This window comes from Cryptotermes secundus, unplaced genomic scaffold (assembly GCF_002891405.2).
Source record: "Cryptotermes secundus unplaced genomic scaffold, Csec_1.0 scaffold407, whole genome shotgun sequence".
Classification (NCBI taxonomy): domain Eukaryota; kingdom Metazoa; phylum Arthropoda; class Insecta; order Blattodea; family Kalotermitidae; genus Cryptotermes; species Cryptotermes secundus.
In genome coordinates, this window is record NW_019741981.1 from 2140392 (window position 1) to 2149487 (window position 9096).

At 36.9% G+C, this 9096-nt stretch overlaps 1 protein-coding gene across 1 annotated transcript in view; it reads left to right on the top strand.

The window, feature by feature from the left end:
* The window catches only part of LOC111872909 (ATP-binding cassette sub-family D member 3), a 66941-nt gene that overhangs the window by 44496 nt on the left and 13349 nt on the right, over positions 1-9096 (top strand). The window contains exons 11-13 of the mRNA XM_023867186.2: positions 1795-2008; positions 3968-4182; positions 8294-8395. Of these exons, the coding sequence (XP_023722954.1) occupies positions 1795-2008; positions 3968-4182; positions 8294-8395 (531 nt within the window). The remainder of the gene's footprint in view (positions 1-1794; positions 2009-3967; positions 4183-8293; positions 8396-9096) is intronic.

Sequence of the window (9096 nt, forward strand, 5' to 3'; positions counted from 1 at the left end):
CCCATATTTCAAATGATACACGAAATCTACACAGACTAACGGTACCTCTCTCTCCCCACTACCCATCCCCCCCCCTACACTCACCAACATATCAGCACACAGTACATCTGACAACACACGTAGTAAAGAATAACAGCGGCACGCACACAGGAAGACTACACAGGGTAAGTACAAAAAACAATATAAACACATAAGAAAACATTACGTACACAAGATAATAATACGAATATATTTATATATTACAGATAACACGTATACAGCGTGGAAACAAGAACTAGCCGCTGCAGCACTTTAGACATAGGGCGAGTAACCCTAACAATTTTAAATTTAGAGAGAAAAAAAAAATTTAAAGGATTTTAAAATTAGAACTAATGATTTTATAGTGCTACTACAGGTATGTCAAAATTAACGTGTGTAAAATAATCTACAAACCAGACAGATATCAACGAAGTAGATGTTGATAATAACAAGGAAAGTGTTTTAAATGTTAAATTTTGGGCTGGGTGCAGTGTGACAGCGGCGTGAGTGTTATACACCTGATGATGGCCGTCTGAGGCCGAAACATGTAGTGTAGAGGAACAAGATCAAGGACACATAATATATTGTTTGCACTTGGGACGGAATTTGTATCATTATATCATTTATATTGGGTTTGCTGGTTCAGTTACTGTTGTAAATTTCTATCCAGTTACACAGGCAACTCATAATGAAATATTTGGCTATTATTATGTTTGTCTTTCAAGATTTTGCCTGCTGGATAATGTTTCCAAAAATCCTGTTTCTGTGAAGCCTTTTTGGATTCAGAAGGTACTGACAGACCCCAAAACAGTGGAACAGAGCAGTTTTTACATTTCAAAATTCAGAAAGTAAAATGAAATTTTAAAATTTAGAACTTATGTTTTTCTGGCAGTTAACAGTTTTGATTACCTTGACTTTCTTGAAATATGTAGTCTCTTGAAATTGGGTTTTATAAGATTTTAGAAGGGGCCAAAGGAAGCAGTTTAACAATTATAAATGTACATTTAGAGGGATTGTATTGTATGTGCAGTGAATCCCCATTTTAAGTTTTTTTATTTCATGTTTAATGATTTCAAGTCAGTAATCTCAGTGTTTAGTTTCCTAAATTACTATTTCCCTGACTTAATTTTTCAAATGTGCCGCTTCCTAAAGAAATTGTAAACGGAAGTTTCACTGCACGAAGTTCTGAAGGATGATAAAACTGTTGCAACGTCATTGTTTATTGGGGTGAATTGGTCATCGCTGAATGTAATGGAGGAGTTGATCTCAGTTGTTACATATTTGAATTGGTGAGCAATGGTATCAGATGCAAATTACACATAAGACATGAAGATTTTGTCTATTTTTCTTCACCAGTTATTCTGTTCATGGCTGTAATTCTCCAAATTTGGGACTTATATGATAATTCTTCATGCAGACAAAACACAATGAAGGTTCGCAGAATCTGAATAACTCCCATGACTGGGTGAATTAAGGAAATACAAGGATAATGACTCTCCAAGAGGAAGATACAATACAGGATGCAATTATAATTTTATAATATGTATTTCTTTACAATGAAAATGAGTCTCCAAGAGGAAGATACAATACAGGATGCAATTATAATTTTATAATATGTATTTCTTTACAATGAAAATGAGTCTCCAAGAGGAAGATACAATACAGGATGCAATTATAATTTTATAATATGTGTTTCTGTACAAGGAAAATGACTCTCCAAGAGGAAGATACAATACAGGATGCAATTATAATTTTATAATATGTATTTCTTTCCAGCATTATTATGAGTCTGGTCGGATGATGGTAAAACTGGCAGAGGCAATCGGACGACTGGTTCTCTCTGGCAGAGATATGACACGGCTTGCTGGCTTCACTGCACGTGTCACAGACCTGATAAAGGTTCTGAAAGATCTCGGTGAAGGCCATTATGTCCGAACAATGGTGGGAAATACAGGCTCTGTATGCAACGGCATAGATGAGGGACTGATTAGTAAGGAACTTTGGTTATGATGATAGAAACTTTTGTAGTCTCATGATCAGGTCAGTTGTAAATGAACTGCACAAAATATGAGCAGTTAAATTGATCCCCCATTGTAAATATTTCTGCCATTTTGGATTGCCACATGCTTGTACATTATGGTGCTGAATGTGAGAATTGTTGCCAGAAGGAGTGGGAAATACAGATGTTCGTGAAATTTATATGACATTTAAGGTTTTCATGGCAGTGAAGATATAGATTGTGATCTGGGTTGTGACACTGTAATCTTCAGGTGGTTACCAGTGTTTCAGAAGAGTCTGCAGCCTCTAATTTTCTGAATGAAAGATCTACGCAGACAGTGAGGCCAGCAGGTTCATCAGAATCCCTTGTAACCACCTACCAGAGTATATGGTGTCATAACCTAGAAGACCATATTTTAAATCTGAAGTTTAGATCAGCATTAGTAAGAACTAGTAAACTGTTGGGTCCAGATTGACCTTGACCATCCAGAGAGAGAGAGAGAGAGCATGCATGCATTAAGGGGGGGGGGGGCGGGCATGCTCGCGCATTGTGTGTGTACACATGCATGCACCCACACAATCCCCCCCACCCCCTTCCTCTCTCTGTGAGTGGATGTTCAAGGTCAATCTGAACCCATCAGTTTATCAGTTCTTACTAATGCTGATCTAAACTTCTAATTGAAAATGCCATCATGGAGAGCTGCCTGAAGCTGCCCCTCCATCCCCCACCAACTTTGAGTGGTGGAGGTTGTAAATAACACCTGAAGTAGGAGGAAATATAAATGTTTGTATATGTATGGCTGTTCTAATAAGCATATTATCTTGTTATTTTAAAACTTGATAATTGCCTGATTATTTTTTATATCTATAATGAAGGCATGCGCATGCTTCCCCCCCCCCCCCCACCCCTACGCCCTTTNTTTCTTTCTGGTCATATGCAGCATTATGGCATGCTGGCACTTTGTAACTCAAAACTGTAAACATTATATTAAAATGTGCTGAAAGTGAGGAAAAACTAAAGTTGAAAGAATGGAATACATGTTATTTTAGCTTTATTTTATTAGCTTGTTTGTGTCAAAAACTTAAAAAATATCCCCCTATCATGTGTGAGGGAAGGTACTTTTCTGACTAGGAAAGAGCATGGTGTGTGTGTGTCCGTGTGTGCCATCACGTGAATGTGTATAGAAATTGTGTGTGTTTAGGGACTAATCCTGAAGGGGTTGATCATGATCGATCAAACCCATTACATACCTCTTTCTCATCACTGTGGTCGCAGTGCAAGGGCCAAGAAGGCCCACCCCTTATACATACTGCATACTGAATTTTAATACTTGTTGCCTTCCCTGAAAGTTACTACTTTTATTCATTTACTCTGCAGTTTCGGATTTTCGCAAGCCCAAATATAACTACAGTGAAAAATGTACTCTGTTGGTCAGTGTTGTATTTTATTCTGCTTTTTTTATTTGCAGCAGTCTTTATTTCTTATGCCACTTAGTAAATTACAAAATATTAATGTATGTGTAAGATTTGAGGCTTTCACGGCGGTGACTATGAAGAAAGCAGTCTTCTGGGATTTGGCGATACATTCCTCCGAAACGTCGGTTAACACCACATATACACGGTGCCAAATCCCAGAAGACTGCTTTCTTCATATTAATGTATGTCCTTGTAGGACCAACGTGAACCAAAATAAAATTCACTACTACTTCGTAAATATAATGGCTACTAGGATATTTGGTACAGGGTTCTCATACCAAACTAACATTCATATTCATACAAGTCATTTAGTTTTAGTTTTTCTTCCTTACAGATTGTTTTTTTACAATCTTTTACCAGTTTGTTTATTTTTCAGTAACTTTTTTCCCCACAACTTTGGGGACTTAAGTTATAGCATGTGGCCTTACAAATTAATAATAGAGGACTTACAGATTATTCACTTTATTGTTCTCAGGTAGCAGAAAGCAGCTCTCTATGCCCCTTATCCCAGGGTCAGGAAGGATCATCTTCCAGGACAACATAATCCGTTTTGATAAGGTTCCACTGGTGACACCTAATGGTGATGTTTTGGTGGATGAACTGACCTTTGAGGTTCGCTCAGGGATCAATGTACTGGTTTGTGGGCCCAATGGATGTGGAAAGAGTTCACTTTTCAGGGTTCTAGGAGAGGTGAGATTAGTGCAGGATAAGAAATTCACACCTTTGTTGTATTCTGAATTTATTTTTAGCCTGATTTCCTTACTTTATAAGGAAAAATATTGTAGCATATAGACCTGTTCCTAAATGGTGACTGTAAACAACAGCTTTTGCTATGCAATGGGCTAATAAACACCCATTTGTATGCAGTGGTCGAGATACTGTTTTACTATAACCATGGAAACGGTGTTTTGTACTTGGTTTGTGCCGAAATGTTATAAGCAGTGTCAGTCGAGCCAGAGTTGTTGGTTAATGTTGCCAACAGTTCAGTTGAGTGAAGAGACATGAAGTAGCTGTTTGGCGAGTTAGAGTGTTCAGCTGTCAGTTTTCAGTTGGAAGTCAGCCTGTGAAGAGAAGACTAGGAGGTTGGTGTGAAATGGCCGCCAGCCTGGGACCCAGTTAGTTGAGCTGTCAGCTGACAAGAGTTCCGCATGGGCAGCTGTGACAAGAGGTCCTCAATGCAGGAAGCTGAAGAATCTCCACAGTGTTAGAAGCCATTATCAGGAAATGGCTAGTGGAGACTGTAATAGACGACACCAATCTGTGTCAGTGATCTGTAAAGTGTAGTTCCAAGTGGTGTATACAAGTTTTTAATAAATCTGATGTTCAATCCATGCCCCATCTATAATTCACACAACGCTCAAATACGTGTCAATTTGCTTATGATATCATGCCAGAGTGTCTTATCCACAAACTTTGTAGCGGTTCATAGTTATCATGGAAACTGATATGAATGTGAAACTTTGGGTTTGTGCCTTTTAATTTTTTGCCATTGATATTACTGATTTGGTGACAATGTGAACATTTAAGGTGTGACAGTAATGCTGTTTGGTATAAAATCTTGAAGTTTTTATTTGATAATACATAAGCATGCAGTTCATTGGTTAAAGTAATTCCTTTATAGAATGTAAAGCAGCATAATTGTATCTGAACAAAATCTGCATTATCTGTTGGTTTGCTGCCAGTAAGTAATAAACCATTGGTGGTAGTTGTGAAAAAATTTTATATTGAGATCTTAAACATAACTATAATTTTTTTTTAAATTTTCATTTCGTGCATCCTGTTGTGTTATAATATACAATTTCTTTATTAAAACCGTCACAACACCACTATATTAAGGTCAGTGCCAATTCTTTCTGAATATTCTTTCTATACTGGTATTTTAACTATTAAGGAATATGGGGATGATCATAATTTTTGAGGTCATATCTGACAGTCTTAACAGTAAAGATTGTTGTTAGTGTAATTTATGCACACATCAATAAATTGTTGAATTACTTTGTAGTTCAGGCTAGTCAAGAAGAATTCCTATGATTTAAGACTGTCTGTAAACTATTTAACTTGTTTTTAGGACATACCAATGAAGGTTGCAAAAGTGCACCTGTTGCATGAATCATGTGTGTGTGTTCATCTGTTAGCCCATAACAAGTCAGAAATTGCTGAACAGATATTCATAAAATCTGATACTAGCATCTTTACTAAAGTTTGTTGACATGTTTCAGTTTTGATTAAAATCAGATGACAGTAATGGATACCTGACATGATGGTAGATGTGCATATCTGAACACATGGGAATAACACTAAACACCAGAGTGCAGAATTTTTGGACAGAAGTTTGATACACAAAATACACTTCTCCTAAGCTGAATGGTTTTCAAGATAAAAGCAAATTTTGTGTTGTTTTACTTCATCAAGAGCCTTTGAATTGATTCTGATCAGATCACCTTATGTAATCCTAGTGTTACTTCATGTGAAGTGGGTTTAATGCCCACTGTTCCTGAATTTAGAAAACTATTGTTTTCCAAGTTTCTTTGCGTGTACAAACATTCTAGTAATCCATGTGTGCAGTTCAAACTTCCCATATTTTAAGAATTATTCATACTTTTATGAAAGTGGTTATTGTCATTGTCATCATTTGTGCCCCCCCCCCAAGTGACAATTGGAAATCTCTCATTTTGCTTTTAGGCTCCTCAGATATGTAGTTATATTAATATTTAGAAGTGGTGAATATTTTTCTTTGCCTTCTTTGTCTCTTTCATTTCACTGTTTTGGTTCTCTTCCTTGCTAGGTATGTACTCATTGTGACCCATTCTAGAACTACTCAAATTGCTCCATTCATACAGGGTTTTCTTGGAACCCTCGTTTTAGTTTAACACACAAATCCTGTTTGGGAGTCTGTGACCTTGCATCTGAAGAACATTATTTTTCCATTTACTTTGATATTCCTTGACATTCCTTGTATGTCCTTTCATCTTACTCTCCCTCAAAGTTACTTTCACTCACAGGAACATCATTTCTACTGCTTCAGCCCTCTATCTCTGGCTGTAAGAATCCAGTACGCGCTCTCATATGCTTGACCTTCATATAACATGAAATCTTACTAGGACTAGCTTCGTTTGTAGTCCAAAATGTCTCTTCAGTACTGTTATTGATTTTATTATATTTTATGCTATTATTATAGTATTTGTATAATTTAGGGGTTTTCACAGTGTTGGTTGTTCAGGGCCATGAAAGTATGTGTAGTGTTGTAGGTAAATTCCCATTGTATTCACATACAGGGCTACACAGTAATAGCAATCCAGAAGACCACTATGCCAGTATTGGTATTTTATATAAAGTATTTTGTTGTTAAGAGATCAATTTTTCCCTTCACATATTTCTTGCCATGACTACAGACATACATTTCCTAATTACAATTTAACCACAGTAGGAATGAGTGTGTTTTAACAATGAGAATCTTATGACAAAACTCACTGGCACTGCCAGTTTGTTGATGTTGCATATCTGGAAAAGTTATGTGTAATATGTGGAGTTTTTCTGTCACTTTCATTATTACAGGGAATTCTTAACTAGCTGTAACTTCTTGCACTCTTTGCATTTTTCTCCAATCTGTGAGAAAATCTTTAACTTCTCAATTCTGATGTAGTTAAGACATCAAGAATAATGAATATTTCATAATTATTTTCATATCTTTGTGATAAAATATATTAAATATTGCCATGCAACAATTTTTTTAAGTTTTTGCTTTATTGTGGTGCACAGAATTAGAAATTAGGAATAGGACTTGAAGGTCATGCATTATAACCATTTTTGGATATTGCAAGTACTCATAATGAGCATTTGTATGAATTTTTTAAATTCCTCTTTATATCAGAGTTTCACTCAGTGTGGTTCTTGATAGCTACAGACAGGTTTACTCATGTTTAGCTGTGGGTCAGTATTTTTTTAGTCCTACCTGAGAATGAACAAGGCAGTTAATAAATGCCAGTCATTGTATGGCTTTTGTGTTAAGACTGTATGCCTGATACACCTCAACATTTAGCCAGTTTGCTATTGTAAGGAAATATTATATTTAAGCATCCTGTTGCACTCTACATGATAAATGACACAAATTCCGTCCCAAGTGCAAACAATATATATTATATGTCTTTGATCTTGTTCTTTCTACACTACATGTTTCGGCCTCTATCGGCCATCATCAGGTGTATACTCTTAACGTTGCTGCCACACACACTGGGGTCAGTGTGGCAGCAACGTTAAGAGTATACACCTGATGATGGCCGATAGAGGCCGAAACATGTAGTGTAGAAAGAACAAGATCAAAGACATATAATATATATTGTTTGCACTTGGGACAGAATTTGTTTCATTTATATTGTAAGGAAAGTTATATTTCTTCATAATTTACCACAAAATATAGGACTGTCATTTTAAATTACATAGAAAATCACTCTTTTATGTCATTCATAGTTGGAAATTCTGACAGGAAAGTCTTGGTGTCCAGCAATTTTTGTCCAGTAACCAAGCTTTGTAGCTGTGTTTCAGAACACAAAACAGAGAGATGCTCAGTTTGATTCTTTTGCAAATTGCCTAGACTGTTCCCTTTGATACCTGAGGACTTTGAAAGTTATCTGCTATGCCATAAACTAAAATTACAAATCCAAAATCTTCTGCCACATTTAAAACTTTAATCTTTTGACGTTTACCAGAGAGTATGTTGTGGAGGGCAGATCTGAATGTTTTAAGCTTCTGTGATTTATGGATCGTTGTTGCTCACTGTTGATGTTAATTATTTATTTGTTAGCTGTGGCCACTGTTTGGCGGCACACTTACCAAACCACCAAGAGGAAAACTTTTCTACATTCCACAGAGACCATACATGACACTGGGCACACTGCGTGATCAGGTAATGAATATTCTCTTCCTGTGATAGTAAATATGTATTAGTTTTAAAACTTTATCATACTTCAGGCATATTCTTGTAAATTTAGTGGTTAAGTATTACTCTTGATTAGGAAGGATGTGACTCTGGCTCATGTCTAGAAAATATTTGGCTTTATATCTCATTGTATCGTATTGTGTGATATCACATCATTATTAGGTCTGTCATCAGATTGAATCAATTGATTATTGATTCACCATTTATTTGTTGATTAATAAGTAAATTAGGGGGGCATGTGGAGTCCAACTGGGTCCACTCAGCACGGCAGCCATTGATTGGCCTATTGTACCTGCCCTGGTTGATTATGATGATGGAGAATTTGGTGAAATGAAGATTGGCAGGGGAAACTGAAGTACTTGGAGAAAACCCGCCCCAGCGCCATTTTGTCCACCATAAATCCCACTTGAACAGATTCGGGATCGAACCTGAGCCATCATGGTTAGAAGCCAGCAACTAACTGCTTGAGCTATGGTGCGGCCAAGGGGGGCATGTGGTAGCATAGTTGGTAGAGATACTATGCTACAAGCTGGAAGGTCGCAGGATCATATCCCGATGAGGTCACTGGATTTTTAAGTTTACCTGATCCTTCTAGCTGCACAGTGGCCCTGGGGTCGACTCAGCTTCTAACAGAAATAAGTACCAGGAATTTTCTGGGGGGGGGGGGG